Genomic DNA, 19,349 nt, shown 5'->3' on the forward strand with positions numbered 1-19,349 from the left:
TACCTGCGCGAGGAGGTCAGGTCGGGGCGGCACCGGCACATGCACGTCGTACAGGCGCTGAGTGAAGACGGGGCTGTGGTCGTTGAGGTCGAGGAGGCGCACGTGCACCCGCGTGGTGCTGCTGAGCTCTCCGTCCGAGCACTGCACCTCTAGCGCGTGGGTTGCTGCCGACTCTCGGTCCAGGCTTCGTCCCGTCGTCACGATCTCACCTACATCAGAACGTGGACAAACGCGTGAGGCACGACGCGGGGCACGCCTAGCGTCTATCGGGTACAGGTAAGATTCTGAAGCTGACCTGTTCGCTCGTCGATCGAGAACAGTCCGTCGGGGTTTCCTGCGACGATGGAGTACGTGACGGCCGTGCGGTTGGAGTGCGGCGCGTCGTCCGCGTCGAGCGCCGTGACGCGCGTGACGCTGGTCCCCGCGGCGCAGTGCTCGGGGACCGCGGCCTCGTACCGCGCGCGCGCCGGCCACGGGACCATGTCGTTCACGTCTTCCACTTCTATGTACACCTGTACCAGCGCCATGTTTACGTTTTCATTATATTTAATCACAAAGTCTACATTTTTTCATTTCATATTTACGATTTTACAATTTGACAATTTAACAATCTAACCTGAATGCACGAATGTTTAGGTATGAGTCCGTGATCTTGTGCGCACAACGTCAGCCAATAGTGAGGCACGGATTCTCTATCAAGGGGCGTCAACGTTCTGATGATACCTAAAAGAACAAAAAATAAAGCTATTATTATTAACTTATATCGGCTTATATTAAGCCGGTCCAGCGGTGACAGACAAGACCATTGCTATGATTTCGGGTCGACGTACCAGCGTCATCGACGGAGAAGTGCGCCATCCCGGAGCCGGCCACTATGTAGTAGGCGAGCCGGGAGTCCCTCCCTGGCGGGTCGGCGTCCGCGGCCGGCGCCGCCAGCACGCGCGTCCCCCGCGGCGCGTCCTCGCGCACGGAGCCCGCCAGCACGTCGTGCGCGTCCCACGCCGGCGCATGCGTGTTTTCGTCCACGTCGATCACCTCGACGATGACCGTGGCCTCGCTCCACAGCGCCGGCCGCCCGCCGTCCGTGGCCCGCACCGTCACGCCGTACACCTGCAGCATTACACTCGGCGACTGAAATACTTTACTGATCTACTTTAAATGTGTGCAAGCTACACGACGAGTTCTGTACCTGTCGTTGTTCGAAGTCGAGCGAGCGCGCGGTGCGCAACGTTCCCGAGACGGGATCGATCGTGAACACGGCTTCTTCTTCTTGGTCAGAGAGGGAGTAAGTGATCTGTCCGCCCGCGGCGGTGTCCGGGTCGAAGGCATCGAGCACGGCCACCAGCGTCCCCGCGGGCACGTCCTCCCGCACCCTGGCTGCGTACGAGCCGAGCCCGAAGCGCGGCGCGTTGTCGTTGACGTCGTCCACCGCGACCCGCACGAGCGCCTCCGCGTGCAGCCCGCCGCCGTCGGCCGCGCGCACCGTGAGCTCGTACAGCGCGCGGCGCTCGCGGTCCAGCGGCGCGCACACTGTCAGCGCGCCGCTCTCGCGCTCGATGCAGAACTCCCCCTCGGTGGCGCCGCTCAGGCTGTACGTCACTCTCCCGAACTCGCCGGCGTCGCGGTCGGTGGCGTTCGCTCGGAAGACTTCGGTTCCGTTCAAAGCGTTCTCCGTCACTCGGAAGCTCGCCAAAGTTTTCTGGAGCCGCGGGCGATTGTCGTTCACATCGAGGACGATGACGGGCAGCATGCGTGACGTGGAGCGCTGCGGTCGCCCGAGATCGTATGCTGTCACATTCAAATAATACTCGCTTTCGCGTTCCCGGTCCAGGTAACCGATCACTTGCAGATCACCGTTTTCAGGGTCGATTCTGAACGCCGAATCGGCGTCTCCGCCGGATATACCGTACGTGATGAGTCCATTGTAGCCGAGGTCGTGGTCGCGAGCTTGCAGCCGCACTAACGATGTTCCTAATGCAACAGATTCGTTTACTTTGACTTGAATGGGGAAATTGACGAATTCGGGGGAATGTAAATTTTCACCATAACGAGACGGTGCTAAGGGAAATTCATCTGCAAAATCCAGCGGTGCATTACTGCGTTCAGCGGCCGCCAGCAGTTCGGTGAGGCGACGCGCTACGCCGGTGTCGCGACACTCGAGGGCCCCGCTCTCGCCGCCTCCCGACACTAGGTGTAAAACCAACGACGTTGCATCGGCGAAGTGTGTCCCGTCTGTCGCGCTCACGTTCAGCACGCGGGAGTCGGCTCGGATGTCGTTCAGATCGCAGGCGAGACTCACGACGCCCGTGCTCGAATCCAACGAGAAGCAATTATCATCATTGCCGCCGACGATTCGATAAGAAACCACGTCGCCATCATCAAAGTCAATAGCCGAGAGCGTCACTATTTCCGAGCCGATGGCGACGCGGCGCGGGACGTAGCCCACGCAGTCCACCCTCTCAAACTGCGGTCTGTTGTCGTTGACGTCGTTGAGTTGCACGACGAGTCTCATTTCGGCCTGGCGTCGGTACGGGAGGCCCCAGTCACTGGCTCGTATTCGCAGCACGTACTCGCGTCGCATGCTCTCGTAGTCCAGCAGTCGCGTGGTCCGCACCGCACCGGAGAAGTGGTCCACGTCGAACGGGACGGGTTGTATGTTGGCGATGCTGTACGAGACGTAGGCGTTATCCCCCGAGTCCGCGTCCCGCGCCGCGACGCGCGCCACCACGCCGCCGCTTTGTCCGTTCTCCGGGACTTTCACAGACATCTCCTTTTGTTCAAAGACTGGATCGTTGTCGTTAGCGTCGGCAACGGATATTTTGATTTTAGCGGATGATTGTTTTCTCGTGCCCGCGTTTCCCTGATCGATTGCCGAGACGGTGAGGGTATAGAAGGCTTTCTCCTCGGCGTCGAGAGGCACCGCAGTGTAGAGCACGCCAGTCTCCGGGTTGACGCGGAATTCTCCGCCCTCGTTCCCTCCGACCACCTCGATGTAGACGCGGGCGTTCCGGCCCTCGTCCCTGTCGGTGACCTTGAGGCGGATGACGGGCGTGTTGGGTGGTGCCGTCTCAGACACGGTCGCCTCGTACACTTCTCGGCTGAACACCGGCGCGTTGTCGTTAGCGTCTATGAGCGTCACGGGCACGGTCACGTACGAGGCTCTCGGCGGCACGCCCGCATCCATCGCTCGCAAGGTTAAGTTATATCCGAGGGGTGCAGTTTCGCGATCGAGTAATGAATGCACTACGACGTCGAACTCGCCTGGCTGGCTGGACGGACGCACTCGGAAGTGTCCGTCTGGGTCGCCGTCCACTATGTCCAGACCGGCGATGCGGCCGTTCACGCCTACGTCGCGATCGCTCACTTCCACTATAGCATATATTTCTGTTGTCGAATTTTCCACTATCTCTGGCAGTCTCCGAACCCGAAGCTCTGGAGCGTGCAGGTTGACGCGTCTGACGCGCACCGTTACCGAGGCTCGGGCCGCGGGTGCTTCCTCTCCGTGCGCGAGCAAAGACGCGCGGTCCCTCGCCAGAACCGTCAACTCGTACTTAGATTTTTCAGCTGCAGATAAAGGTCTTGTTATAGTTATCACGCCGGTGGTGAGGTGTATTGCGAATCGTTCGATCGAGTCGGCCAGGCTGTAGTAGATTTCTCCATTGAGGCCGAGGTCGGCATCCTCCGCAGACACTCGGATTACACTAGAATGAGGCGGAGCGTCCTCGGGCACTGATGCTTCGTATTCCGTCGGGTAGAACAGCGGACTAAGGTCGTTTTCATCCGATATCTGGATCAAGACGATGGTGTCTGCCTCGAGTTGGCGGCCGCCGGGGAGCAGCGCGGTGGCGCGCACGTCCAGCTGATAAGAGTCGCGGCGCTCGCGGTTGAGCACGTCGGTTTGTCCGGTGCGCGTCCTAATCGACAGGAAGCAGAAGTCACCGACGGTGCGCTCTTCGGCCTTGAAGAATTTGTCTCGATCTCCGTGTCTGATGCGAAACCGGACGCGCGCGTGCGGGTCGGGCAGACGCACCCCGAGCGGCGCGGCGGCGGGCGGCGGCGCGGCGTACGTGCGAGGCGGACTGTTTTCGGGCACGGTCAGGTTGTAGAGCGCATGGTGGAAGCGGAAGGCGGGGGGGCCGGCGCCCGCGCACCATGAGACTGCCGCCGCCACCACCAGCCATGCGAGCGCCACATCTGACATTGCAGTCTTCTGAAAGGACAATCAGATCAATCACACAGCTACACTACAGCGCACGGTGAACTGTTCGCTTTAGGACAGGACGCACAGAGTTAGTGAATCATTTTTAATTAGGGTTAATAACGTTAGAATGTTTTGACTAGGAGTCGAGCGGCGGGCGCGGGAGCCGCTACAGCAAATATACCTAACCCAGTTCAGTGGTTATTGGTCTCGATAGATTATCTGGTACTTGAGTTGCGCCCGGCTCGCACCTCCACACACCGCATCGGTGTCAACGACATTTATCATACAAATGTAAATATAATTATTCCGATAATATTTATATCTACGGCGCGACGTCAAAGATTATTTACGGCGCTCGACGCACCTACTGATGGATATTTAATGAACGTTATCAAAAACTATGTATTTTAACGGAATAATCTCGCGTTTATTATTTAACACTTGGAATTCTCTCATTGTGAAGTCGAACATGAAAGTCTCAAATAAACTGAATTATCTCTAGCAACTGTTATTTCTTTTTGTGGGCAAAGAAACATATACATATTATTATGTACGTCAATAAAACCATATTTTGAGAAAATTGAGTGATGGCACAATGTGCAAATGTTGACAAACAACACCTTAGTCGCTCGAGACCACAGAGCATGTACAGTATTCGAAACTTTGCAACTAATAGAGGCGAGTTTAGCGGTACACATAGTTTGAATTAAATCTGCGATTCGAAAAAACCAAACGAAATGTATCGCAGGACTCAGCGCGGCCCACGCGCGCCCTCTCCGCCCCTCGACGACGTGTCGGGGTGTTACTATATAGGTCTATGCGGGGAGTACCAATCCGACATCTAATTGTGACAAGCCAACAGTAAACAGTTTATTTCGTTTCCTACTAGTTAAATCAGATAAACAAATCCACTAAGATAATGAACGATATGTTAAGTACCTCATGTAAAGAGCGAGTTTGTCTCGGAGGGCGCGAAGACCACCGTCACCTGCGTCCACTCAGCTCTGGGTCGATCATCGCCTCTCTGCAAACCATAATAGACCTCATTTCATAACGATCACTTTATTACCTAGCACCCCTTCTTCTGCGTTGTAGAAGAAAGAAAGAACCAAGGTTATTTGTGTGTAGTACCTAAACAATCAAAATACACTTCCTACATGACAGGCTCTACTTTAGAGAGGCGATTATTGATAATTTAGTAATAAAAAATGGAAAATCGGTCATGTAGATTCAACAGGCTTCAAGGCGGGCATATGCGGCAAGCAGTCATGTATTCAAGTTTGAGAGGGAGGAGAGCCGTTAAACAATAGCTAAGTACAATTATGAAATCGACCTCATGTATGAAACATGATGGCGCTCGGGGACATGCGCATCGAGATGTCCTTGGGATCATTGGGATTCGATAACCATTTGATTGGTTTTCGTCCTTTATTTACATGTGTGGAGTGTAGCCTCCATTCATTTTTTTTCGAACAATCATAGTGTCACGGGTTACTTAATATATTTCATTAAGTATTGTATGTAAATTAATTATATTTTTTGCTTAAATGGGTGGACGTGCTCTCGGACCACCTGATGTTAAATGGTTACCGGATCTCATAAACATCTACAACGTAAATTCCGCCACCTACCTTGAGATATGAGTTGTAAGGTTTTTACCAAACCGAAACGCATTACTGCTTCACGGCAGAAATAGGCAAGGTGGTGGTACTTACACGCGCGGACTTACAAGATGTCTTACCACCAGTAATTACGCAAATTATAATTTTGCGGGTTTGATTTTTATTACATGATATTATTCCTTCACCGTGGAAGTCAATCGTGAACATTTATTAAGTACGAATGTTATTAAAAAATTGGTACCCGCCTGCGGGATTCGAACACCGACGCACCGCTAGATACGACTGCATCGGACGACTTATCCTTTAGGCCGCGACAACATTTAATTTAAATAGCATCCGCGGCCTTGATGGAGAATCTCAATGTCGCAATGATGTGGATCAAATGAAATAAATTAATTATGACATTGACCTAATTCAATCATGAAAACGGACATATGGGTAAATAAAGTCTGAAGTTTCCGGCTCACGAGACGTCATTTTATGACCATTCTTTTGCGGTTGAAGCAGTCCGTTTATGGAATGCACTACCCTTAAGCATCAAACAATCGCCCTCGCCGGAAATTTTCAAGTTCAGATTAAAATCGCACTACCTTGCACAATAATATGGCTGCTACAATATAACTGTACAAGTTGCTACTTATTTTGTATTTACTTGCATATTTTTAGTATTTATTTATATTTAATCGTATGTAAGAGTATCTCATATTATATTTATTTTTCACATGTGTATATAAGTATATATTTTTATGTAAGTTTTTAAGATATAGCATCGTCCAGTTCGCTTATTCCTCTCCCTGCAAGGTTGCCTGGAAGAGATCGTTTTCAGCAATAAGGCCGCCAATTTATGTCACTGACTATTATTTGTTTTATATGCTTACTCTGTACATATTGTGTTAAATAAAGTGTTATATTATTATTATTATTATTCTTATTAACGTTAAGACTACATTTTAAAATATAAACCCTATAAATTTAGAAACTCCTCTTCTTTTTACTTGAAATTGTGTAAAGAGTAGAGGAAAGATTAGAGCGTGCAGAAATTTACTGAAAAATTCTGGCGATTTGTAAATTTGTTTCCGTGACGGGTAGATGGCGCTACAGTGCGTATGCTTACTGTTTACAAATTTGAATTTAGTTTCGCAACTAGAACTGCTGTAGGTGTTTGCAGTCCAGTTATGTTTACACGTTGTGGGGTTGACACGGGTGCACGGGTGGTTTCACTCCGCATTCAAGTTTAACAACGCTATCGAAGAGAACGAACTTGCAATTCGCATCAATCGCATCACACAACTTCAGTGTCGACAAACCTTAGGACTGAAGGACGACGAGGCCTTCTGTGACGTCACAACAATGTTCATATAATTCTACTGAGGACTGAAGAAACGTTTCTCAGAGCTTCGTATGTTTGAGTGATATGATTATTAAAATGACTAGAGATTTAGATATTTAATGTAATATTTATGAAGTGATTAAGAAGCTTTTGTCATTTTATAAGGACATCAAAACATCCGAAATATCACTTGTCTGTGAACCAAGATTCATATCTACTACTTTGATCTCTTACATCTTCACGTATTCTTTGTTCTCAGAAGATATTTCACTTATGTACCTTCATAGTTCAGTACTCAACACCACGGAGTGTTCTTAGTACTGGGAAATATTCTTCAAACGAGATTTACGGAATAAACGGCACAGCTGTACTTTTGGCGCTGAAGGTGTCCATGACTTAAGTCGGATTTTACGATATTAAACTGAGTCAGCTCGTAGTGGTGAGCAGAGGACGTCACCAGCCGACGAGGGCTCTTCCATTTGTATAGAGGACGGAAGTACTCGCGTTTTGTGCCTATTGTCTAAAACATTTACAAACAATCATTGAACTGGTTTCATTTTACCAATATTATGACACGGGCAGCAAGCTCACAACACCTCTGATATTGAGTGATCACTGTAGACCGCTATCCGCTTTCCTATTTGAAAACAAATGGGTCTCAAACGACTGTGGTCCAAAAGGTAGACGACACCGCAGGACAAGTGTTAGTAAGAAAGTTTATCCACGAGTAGCTGTTCGCAGTTGTCACTGGAATTGCTAAGGCTGCGGTGTCGCCGGCGCGGCCTCCCACGGCCCGTAGACGACACCACAGCCTTAGCCAAGGCGTGCAGTCTGTAGCAGGCGTGTGTCTCTAGACGCATCGACTAGCACCGACTAGCACCGACTAGCACCCGTAATTAGCGTACTCCCATTACATCAATTACATCAATTAAACGAACTACAATACGACTACAATACGGCGTGTCTACGTGTTGCAATTCCGGAGCTCTGACAGCTTCGTGTCGCGCTCGCATCGCCTCTCTGTACTCATAGTCTCGTACCAAATAAAGTTTAAAGCACTGATCTGAGGACCGCACCCGTGCTTACCGTCTTCCTGACTATTTCTGCCGGGAAGAAGACATACATACATACTGATCAGGACAACCGTCAATCTCATGTCTCATGTTGGGTTGTGATGATGTCTATGGGCTCCTGCATAGCACTAGACCAACGAAAAGTTCGTCAATCATTTTAGAGTTCTACCTATCGCATTGTTTATATATAAACTTTTTCATATATAACATTAGTAGCAATAAATAAGAGTAAAAAAAAAAACAAAAAAAAGATATATTATCTATGATTAGCAATACGGTCAATATCTGCCAATAAAATAATAAGCATCTATGAAGTTGCCGTTTAACGCTACTGGCCAGTTGCAACGTACTTTACGTATGGCCGGCAATACATTCTGAATTCATAATCATTTTATTTACAAAACAGTGCATTTTATTTTCATATTCAATAATTTCTTTATTGTTTAATGTTTTGTTTTCACTACATTTGTGTCTCTTTATTCAATACTAGCGGCGCGCTCCGGCTCCGTTCGGGTTTTTAACAAAAATTTCAACGATATTTGACGTTGTTTTATTTTTTTACCTAAAAGAACACCTATTGCGGCAGAACTATAATAGTTAGATACGCTGTCGCAACACTTTTTGTAAATAATAATGTGTTCTACAAAGTCGTAGTAGGTACACTGTATGTAGTTTATTCTATAATCAATAGTTTTTGCAGGGCACGCGATAAATGACTAACACTTTGTGTATTTCTGATCTTTTCTCGGTATTTTCTTGACAGAGTAGTATGTGAGAACAGGTTGTTAGGTCATTCTTTTATTTCGAAATCACTATTATCCAATGCATCACTATCGCATGGGACTCTCCCGGTCAATTCGAGCAATCAAGGTCTTCTATCAGATTACAGGTTCTATGTCTACGGCGATTTTATAGGGAATTGGAGTTCGATTCCGGAGAAGGAGCCTGAGAAACGGATATCATATCCTATATCAAGGAAGGCAGCGGGCGCGTACATATCTAAGCACGTGCACACAAGACATTAATGTGCTTGTAACGTTAATCCTGAGAATCCTGATCAGGATAATCGTATAATTTATTTTATTAAATTATTGTATTGTCATCGTTCTTTGATAAGTGTGCCAAGTTTCAGATCAATCAATCCGATGGTATGAACGCATGAAACTCATGTTCAATGATTCCGGTACATACATACTAAGCTAATAAAATCGTGTTAAAAATGTTTCGTCACAGATTCTGATTACTGTAGGTATATCTACTTCGTGAATAATGTTTCGTTGCAACTGTGTGACTAAGAGGCTCGAATATTGTTGACACATCAGCGATGTAGCAAGAGTAGCTCGGAGCTTCATAGTGTTTTAAAATAGTTTGATTTAGAAAGGTATTAGTATTATGCTTGTTATTACGCTATACGCCCACTCCAGTAACGATCAGAAGTTCTACGCTCGGAGTTGTTGACGAGTATATATTAATTGGGACAAACCTTCCAGTTAGGTAGGTTTTTTTTTCTCGGGCCTTGGACCGAGCCTCTTCTACTACAAAATCTTTAATTTCATCTCCTACCGTCGCCGAATTACTGCAAGATTATGTTGATAAATGCAGTGTTAACTTTAAGTTCACAAATATTGATATAAAGGACATAATTTATAATTTCAAGCTCATTAATATTAAGAAAACTGGTGATTTATGGGGAATTTCAATTAAGGTTATATAAAATCCATTATTGATATAATCGCACCTTACCTTGCTACAATATTTCATGACTGTATTGATTGTGGTGTTTCCTGATCTAATGAAATATAGTAAAATAATACCTTTGTTTAAATCTGGTAGTACTTTTGACCCCTCTAACTTTAGGCCCATTTCAGTACTACCTACATTGAGTAAAATTTTTGAAAAAATTATTTTGGAACAACTTTTGAACCATTTCAATTCCAATAACCTGCTTCATAACAAACGATATGGATTCACTAGAGGTCGTTCAACTGATGCAGGTGTAGATCTCATTAAACATATTTTTCAGGCTTGGGAGGAGTCGCATAATGCCCTTGGGGTATTCTGCGACTTATCTAAAGCTTTTGATTGTGTTGAGCATAATACATTGTTGAGGAAATTACACCATTATGGTATTAGGGGCGTTTCATTAGAACTTATTAAATCTTATTTATCCGGAAGAATCCAAAAGGTAGACGTTAAAGGAAAGAGATCTTCCGGTGTCTTACTTAATATGGGTGTTTCTCAGGGTTCCATATTGGGTCCCTTCCTATTTCTTGTATATATCAATGATTTACCAAAGTTTATTGAAACCCGTCACGAGGTCGTATTATTCGCTGATGATACATTCTTATTGTTTAAAATTAAACGATATTTGGAAGATTATGACGATGTGAATGATGCTATCTCGCGCGTGGTACATTGGTTTAGTGTTAATAATCTGTTATTAAATAACAAAAAAACAAAATGTATAAAATTTACCACACCTAATGTTAGACAAGTAGACACTAATATTACTGTAAGTGGAGAGACACTGGAGCTTGTGGATTCGACAGTTTTTCTTGGTATAACAGTTGATTCCAAGCTGCAGAGGGATCCTCACATATGCAAGTTAGCGAGTAGACTTAGTTCTAGAGCGTTTGCGGTAAAAAAAATACGAACGAATACTAATGAAGATACGGCACGTCTGGTTTTAGTTATTTTCATAGTGTTATGTCCTATGGCATTTTGCTATGGGGCAATGCTGCCGATGTCGAAACGATTTTCATCCTGCAGCTCTTCTGCAGGATGGAAATGGCTATTCGTGCTATTTATAATATGCACCCGAGGGAATCCTTGAGGGACAAGTTTAAGGAAATCAAAATTCTAACTTTAGCGTCCCAATACATTTTTAAAAATTTATTGTACGTGCGTAAAAACATTGAAGAATTCCCCAGTCTGCGATTTGCACAATGTGAACACTAGGAACATACATAGGCTTGCGTTGCCGGCGGCTCCAATTAAGAAAATAAGCAACTCTTTTAGGGGGCTGGGTGTACAACTTTTCAACAAGATCCCACTAAACGTTCAATTACTACCTGTTCATAGATTTAAGAAAACTGTCAAGGAACGTTTGTGCAACAAGGCATATTATAAAGTTAAGGATTATTTACTAGATGGCACTACGTGGGAATGAGGCGTTCGCTCCTGGCCTTTTGATTTTTCATTATTATTATTATTATTATTTTTAATTGTATTTTTAAATATTTTTATTTATTTTAAAAAAAAGTAAATATTTGAGAAAAAACAAAAAAAAGCCCGCTGAGTTTGTTTCGCCGATTCTTCTCAGGACTGTGGATTTTTTTGGAACCGGTGGTAGAATTAACATTGTTATTTATATTTTGACATTCAACAAGTGTGTCATACTGACATCTAAGTTGAAATAAATGATTCTGAATTTGAGTTGCTATCATGCTGTGAAAATAGATGACGTTTCTAATAAAACAACAGGTTTCCATTTTGTTTCTGCCAGCCGAGCTCAAATCGCCGGACTTCCGCCCTTTTCTGGGGATACTGGGCGGGGTATGTCAGAGTCGAACTGACTAAAACCTCCTGTCGCTCAACAACTAACGTCCAAACCTCGCATGAGACAGAACTCATGACAAGGCAAAGGGGGGAAAGTGAAGCGTTTAGTGCAGAGCACATCTCTCCCATCACCCTCCCCCTCGGGACGCCGGAATGGCGGTCGTCGGCGCCACGACCACCAGCCCCGAGGCCTATGCACATCTATTAAAGCTATTGCATTAGACATGCGTAGTTCCGGACCTAAATAGTTCCTGGAACTATGTCCTCATATGGAACTATATCATTCAATCCGAGTTGTCAAAATTAACATGTTCAGACAGTTCCATTTCTATTCCAAGTGTAATGTTATGCAGGAACTACGAACGCGTTGAACATGACGGACATGCGGACATGATTAGAGCATAGGTACCGCGCGGCGCGGAGGCGTGGCGCGGCGAGTCCACCCGAACGAGTCTCGAACCGACACGAGTCCACGTAAAGAGATAAGGCGACATATGGCACGAATACGAGAGAGTGAGATGGAGCGAGTGCATGAAACTGCGTGTGGAGCTCTTTCATATTACATTTTTATTAATATTGAAGTTATGCTCTACGACCTACGTGTTACAGTCGATAGTTGAATAAATTAAAATGTTTTGCTATGGATTTTGACCTTGACCATGCATCATTCCTACGAGCACTTAACCTTAAGTGTTTGTGGACCATTTCTTAGAAAATCATAATTCAAAATTCGAGAATTTTAAAACATTCACCACTTTCGCTATTCGGTATCTCGGTTATGGGAAAAAGGTTGTAAGGCTACAACGAGCTTAATTTACGTTGTATATCAGAATAACGTGGTACTTTAATTAACAACTGATAGGTTATAGTTTCCGGTGCATCGTACAATACCTACATTGAAAAATAATGAAAGTAGTAGAGTAGTTGAAATTATGACAAAGTAATTACAGTACATTAATAAATTATGCAACCAGCTGTAACAATGAACCTAAAACTAAAAACCTTACAAAATAATAATTACAATAATAATTGCCATAAGCGGCAATCTATTTTTATATAGTGCTTTTAAAAAATTGTATTTTTAATACCTTTTTTGAAAAATATTGTGTAATTAATAATAACTTAATACGTGATTCGCTACACTACAAACAGCTACTAGACTTAACATGTCCGCGGAACTAAACAGCTTCAAACAGCTACTAGACTTAATATGTCCGCGGAACTAAACAGCTACAAACTAAACTACAAACAGCTACTAGACTTAACATGTTCGTGAAACTAAACAGTTCCGCGAACATGTTTACTGGAACTAGTTCCGACACTCAAAAGAACGATGTCATGTTCAATCCAGTTCCGAACATGATTAGCGCACGTCTATATTGCATAGATTTTATCGCGGGCCTTGACCGCAGCTTGAGAGCGGAATCATGAAATTCCGTAACGAAAAAAACCCTACGCCTACTATGTGGCTCGCGTTCAACACATTCACAAGTTGCGCTTATGTAGTGTTTAAAGTGAGAAGTCTAAACACCAATTTATGTACTATCAAAATATGTGATATAATTTCGTGGGTAACATAACGATAGCGCGATTCAGCTTTTGCGTCAAGCGCCATCTATCGGCGACAAACGGAATTGTAAAATAGAAAATTATACCACATTACAATGCGTTGGGCGTGCCATTTTCTATCGCTTAGTCGAAGAATTTTATTACTACTCCTACTAGTCATACAGTGATTGGAGTGGCATTAAAAATAAACTAGCTAAACCGTTGATTCTGTGCGAATGAGAGTTAGAACTAGCATCCAAAGGCGTGTCTCTATCCCATGTAGCGCCCTCTAGTGAGTGCGCGGTCAAAATGGAATACTCACAACGTAGCAGATTCATTGAAAGTTAGCCCACTGAGTTTCTCGGATCTTATTTTATTGTTGTTTTAATATTAAATTATTATTGTCGATTTATAATTGCATAAGTTGATAAAAATTGCTATGCAATAGCTTTACCGCGGCAGTCTCCGAGTGCCACACGTCTTTTTTATTTTTTTATCTAGTCGTTGGTTGCCTAAGAGGCTATTCCGACTTCGTGCGGACTGGTAGGTGTACTCACGGGTTCGATCTGAGAGAATTGCTAACACTAGCCCTAGCAAGAGCAGTGCTTCGCCGAATCTACTACCAGATCGGAATCGCGATCCACTAAGAAGATCCGGCGAGAAACTCAGTAGGTTGTGTCTATGGGCTAGTTTGCACATCGAACTCTTCGTCGGAGTCAACGAGTTCGACGAGGACGGTGGCCGGCGCTTGAGGTGCTAAAAACACCGAGAGTGGAACCGGGGGATCCGAAACGACATGTTTTAGGTGACGGCGACTTTACTTTGCTCCGTCGCCTGCATCGGATGCACATCAAATTAATTAGTTCTACCTCCCATCATGGGAAGTAGTATAATATTATATCGATTTTATTACTTTCATTTAGCGTTAAGATTAGTATTTCAGACGATTTCAGCGTAGGTCAGACGTTACATCAAAACGTTATCAGGTAGACCTGAAAGACAGGGCACAGGGCTGTGTATAACTGAGTAATTTTGTATCCACACGCTGTGGTTTATAAAGTAGTTCGCTGGAGTTGCGGAGGCGTACCCCGTAACCTACTTCAGATCTCTGATTAACCGACCTTGGCTAAATATGGCAGCTATTATAAGCTCTACAATATCTCAACTCCATGCAGAAGCAGAATGTTATAAAAACGAAAGTATATAACATAAATTAGTGTCATGCTATGCGAGCAGAGCAGGCAACGGCTCGATGCCCTCAGAGCCTGAAGTGAATATTAATTGTAGTTTACAGTAAGTACTCATGATTCTGTATAGAATATCTTAAAAAGCTCATTACATTGAAGTTAGTCTATATCAGGTACATACAGGTAGGTATAAATAAAATGATCGTAGAAGTGGGTATGTTATGGCGGTGCGGCGGTGCGGCTAGGCGGCGAGGCGGGGCGCAGGCGTCGTCATTCACTATTCACAGGCCCGTCGGCTCGCGGCTCTCACTTCAGCACTCTCTGTCGTTGGTAGCAACGAATGCTAAAAAAATATTGTATCGATATTTATAGATTTACGAGTATTATAAAAATGGAATCTATACTAATATTATAAAGAAAGAGGAAATATTTGTTTGTTTGTTTGTATTGAATAGGCTCCGAAACTACTGAACTGTTTTTTTTTTTTTTTTTTTTCTACCTAAGCTGGTAGCCTACACAGGCTATTCCAGCGGAACCTTAACTAGTAGGTGAGCTCACGGGGCTCAAACCTGACGACGATGCTAACACGAACCCTAGCAAGAGCCGTGCTTCGCAGAATCTACCACCGGATCGGAAACGCGACCCACTGAGAAGATCCGGCGAGAAACTCAGTGGGCTGTGTCTGGGAGTTAATTTACTCGTCGAGCCCTTCGTCGCAAGCGACGGGTTCGACGAGAACGGTGACCGGTGCTTGAAGTACCTAGAAGCGCCGTTAGTGGATCGGGAGGATCCGAGATGACGTGTTTTGGGCGACGTCGACTGCTTTCCATTCTGTCCGCAGGATCGGGAATGTAGTTACCGGCGGCCACGATGAGAGGGTTCTCGTGTCGTGCCGCTTTATCGAAGTGGCGCATTGACGCCGACTGCATATACTTACTGGTGGACTCTAAGTCCAGGTCGTCATGGAGGTCGACGTTCCTGACGAACCACGGGGCTCCGTCGGCTATCCTGCAAAAACGGGATTGAATAATTTGGAAGGATTTTAAGTGAGTGCGGGCCGCGTGATCGAACACTACACTTGTATAGGTCATGACGGGGCGTATGCAAGTTTTATAGAGTGTCACCTTATTTCTAAGGGACATTTTACTTCGCCTACATATCATCGGGTAGAGACGTCCTAGAATGAAGGCGGCACGGTCGCGTACCGTCTTAATATGAGGGCGGAATGTCATCCTTCGGTCGAGGGTGACGCCTAAATATTTGACCTTCGGGGCCCACGGTATGGGCTGGTCGAACATCCTGAACTGATTTGAAAAATTCTTTCACTGTTTGGCTACTACACTATGTAGCTTACACTATTCCCGAGTGACAGGCAATTCTTTACTAAAACTCCAATAATGCAACCCACGGTGTAAAATTACCTAAAATATTCTTTACATCGCGTGCCCTGCGAAAACTATTGATGATAGAATAAAATAATGTACTACGACTTTGTAGAACACATTATTATTTACAAAAAGCGTCGTGATAGTATATGTCTAACTATTACAGTAACGACGGAGTAAGTGTTATTTTATTTAAAAAAATAAAACAACGTCAAATATCGTTGAAGTTTTTAAAGACCCGAGCGGAGCCGGAGCGGGTCGCTAGTCAATCATAAAATAATAATGTTCAAATCCCACTCTTTGTATTTTGTATGTGAAGTGTACCTCTTCAAGACTTAGTCGGTACTTTTTAGCTTTCTACTAGAAACCTTCAAATATACAGATGAAGCCTTTAAGTAATAAAACATAGCATTTGAGAATTTTTATCCCAAAAAAGAACAATTAAGAATTGTACAATTTATTGCTGAATACTTACAAACAATAATTTGGGTCACCGAATTAACATAACACGCGAGTCAGATATTAGTTATTAATTTTTCATTGCAAAACGAACGTACCTAGTCGTGCGGACTCACAAGACGCCCTCCCACGAGTAAAAGATTACGTTAAGAACATATTTCATTAGAAAATCACGTACCTACCTGCTGGACCAGAGTACCAGCAGAGTCGAATTGTTCGAATGCACTGGGCGTCTTATCGTTCAAACCTCGTTCGAAGATGAACCAGTCATGCAAACAAATTTATGATAACGAGCTGGAAATGGGCGGAGTGTTTCTAGCCCCTCTTCTGCATGGAGTCAAATGGAAGTAGCTAATACTTAGGCACCGGTCTGCGAGACTTGAGCAGCGACATATTGGGTACCTTATCTTCAGGCCACAACGACTTCTAAAACATAAACACCCTTAGATTGCTTAATCTAAAAATGTATTTAAAAAAATTACTTTAACAGGCCTTAACTTGGATTCGCAATCCTCGCAGCGCGACTATTGCTCGCACTTGTCTGGTTTGTATCAACATTCAAGTAAACCGTTTTAAATTAAATAATTGATTGAGCACTTTTTTCTAATCGTCTCTGTATTTAGATTAGATACGTGCATTACGATCATATGCGTGAGATCCTTGCACGAGGGCCCACGACACTCGCCGCTAATCGGGAAATTGCCTCATAACAAAACCCCGCAATTTATTCAATCCTTTGACGTCCGCTTTGGTTTTATAATTTTAGCAGAAGCTCCACTTTAGGACGATCGTATTTAGGTATATCACGCATCTCGTCTTTCAAGAAAATAATATAATATCTCTGTCATTCTCATAACAACTCCAATATATACATCCAATATAGTCCAATTAAGTATATGTACGTGACGATAATTATTCTATTGTTTTATGTTTTATGTTTCATGTTTTATGTTTATTGTTCATGTGTATTCATGCCACAACTTGCATATGTAGTGATCCCAATCTTATTAATAGAAAATGAAACGACTAAGTATTTATCTTATGAATTACAAGATACATAGATGCAGACTGCAACATGTCAAGATGTCAACATTCGAATATAGCGTAGGGTTCGATTTTATTAGTGACGTGTGTATGTATGTGTGTTTTGGATGGCAGAAGGGCTGCGAGGGGTCGGCCGATAACAAAGTGAAAGTAGCTTGCTATCGAACACAAATTGTTGTCGAGTAAGCAGAAACATTAGTCGGCGCAGCGACGCCGCGACGGTGAGTCGATGTTTTGAAAGCTTCTATGCAGAGTGGCTTAATGCTGTTTATGTCGAGTGATTTATGGATCGCTTTATAATTTAGCCTGTTTTGAACTGTGAAGGTGGAAGCTCTTGTTATCAATTTCATGTTTTACTGTTGTGATTTCCTTTGATACACGAATCGTTTTAATCAGATACTTAACAACCTTAAACTAACACTCTGCAAAGGCTTTTGGAAGTTATTAAAGCTCATAATGAATCCGTCCTGCGAAGGAACATGCTTCAGTTATAGTTATTGCTAGAGTCATTTGTTTTCAACAGAGTCACCGGGATCAAATGGCCATTTAGCTACAGGTCATTTCCAATGCAGCAAGTGGCGCGCGGCTCGACGCGGACGCCTCTCTTAGTTTTTTGACAAGCATCCTTATTATTTTATGCACACGAATATTCCAAAGCTAATCTACTATCTAAAAACCGGAATCATTCAAAGCTACACTAATATTAAAAAATCAGTGGCCGTCGACCATTATCAAATAAAGTGTTTTAAATAATTTCGGGTACTAGGTACAATGATTCGTAAACGTCTATACTGTACGTACGTACATATAATTTATTTTTCCCTCAGACACAGCCCACTGAGTTTCTCGCCGGATCTTCTCAGTGGGTCGTGTTTCCGATCCGGTGGTAGATTCTGCGAAGCACTACTCCTGCTAGGGTTCGTGTTAGTAACGTCATCAGGTTTGAGCTCCGTGAGCTCACCTACTAGTTAAGGCTACGCTGATTTAGCCTCTTAAGGCTCTCAGCTTAGGTAGGAAAAAAAAAGAATTCATTAATTATTTTAAATTTAAAAACGATTTCCCTGAGAGTCAAAGATGTTTGTTGACGAAATCTAAATCCACCATATTCGATGTTTGTTTGTGCAGTGAGTGGCAGTAACTAGTAGAGGTTGACCGACACCATCCGAGGTTAAATGTCGTTCCGAGCAGAACCAACTGTGGCGTGCGGTGCGGCGCGGCGGGTCCCCACAGCACGGCGCGGCGCAGCGCGGGGCGGCGGCGGCGCACACTGTATTATTATCGAGATCTAGCAGAACTTAATTAAAAATAATACTCTTCTAAATATTCTTAAAACTCCCTTTATTACAAAGGTGTATAACTAAATAACCAATATTGAAAAAAAAAAATAAGTGTGTAACACCATACAACACAAGGGAAGTCTCGAAACATAGGTTATGCGTACTAGCACGAGTGAATTGTTTAGTTTTGCTTTATTGCAGAATGCGAACAGGTCTGTTCTTGTCGTTTAAAGTGCTATAATTGGTCATTTTTATCGTTTGTTATATCATCGAGGATACGTTAAGGTAAGTTTGAACCTTATAATATTGAAATGTTATTAATTAATAACGTTTTTGCTGTAGTCCTAGAAAAAAATATTCTTTTTGTATTAGTGTTGACTTTTAAAAATGTATGCAAGTGTATACACCGGGAAATCACTGTTATAGCATTCTACGGTTAATGTTCTTTGAAATTTAGTTGGAATCCCTTGCTCCTATTTGCCCCGCTCATACATTTTTTTTTTGTTTTCAGCGCGATGAAAAGGCGTGATATTTTTAATATATGGTTTCCAAGTAATAAAAAAAAGGTCAAAATAACCTTATAATTGAAAAAATACTACAATATTATGACATAGAGGACTGTAGAAACCCTCCACGATCACTTCAAATGTTAATAAGTAGTCTTA

General features: G+C 44.0%; 1 protein-coding gene across 3 annotated transcripts in view; it reads right to left on the reverse strand.

Moving 5' to 3' along the window:
- Positions 1 to 19,349, reverse strand: part of LOC101743222 (fat-like cadherin-related tumor suppressor homolog) — a 60,200-nt gene that overhangs the window by 29,942 nt on the left and 10,909 nt on the right. For 2 of the 3 annotated variants that reach the window (XM_038015026.2, XM_038015022.2), the window contains exons 2-7: positions 5,141 to 5,225; positions 1,190 to 4,210; positions 831 to 1,110; positions 617 to 723; positions 296 to 512; positions 4 to 209 (exon numbers count right to left, since the gene is read on the reverse strand). In XM_038015026.2, the coding sequence (XP_037870954.1) occupies positions 4 to 209; positions 296 to 512; positions 617 to 723; positions 831 to 1,110; positions 1,190 to 4,201 (3,822 nt within the window). In that variant the 5' untranslated portion in view covers positions 4,202 to 4,210; positions 5,141 to 5,225. The remainder of the gene's footprint in view (positions 1 to 3; positions 210 to 295; positions 513 to 616; positions 724 to 830; positions 1,111 to 1,189; positions 4,211 to 5,140; positions 5,226 to 19,349) is intronic. The other variant, XM_038015024.2, reaches the window with a different exon arrangement.

This window comes from Bombyx mori, chromosome 13 (genome assembly GCF_030269925.1).
Source record: "Bombyx mori chromosome 13, ASM3026992v2".
In the NCBI taxonomy this organism is placed as follows: Eukaryota; Metazoa; Arthropoda; class Insecta; order Lepidoptera; family Bombycidae; genus Bombyx; species Bombyx mori.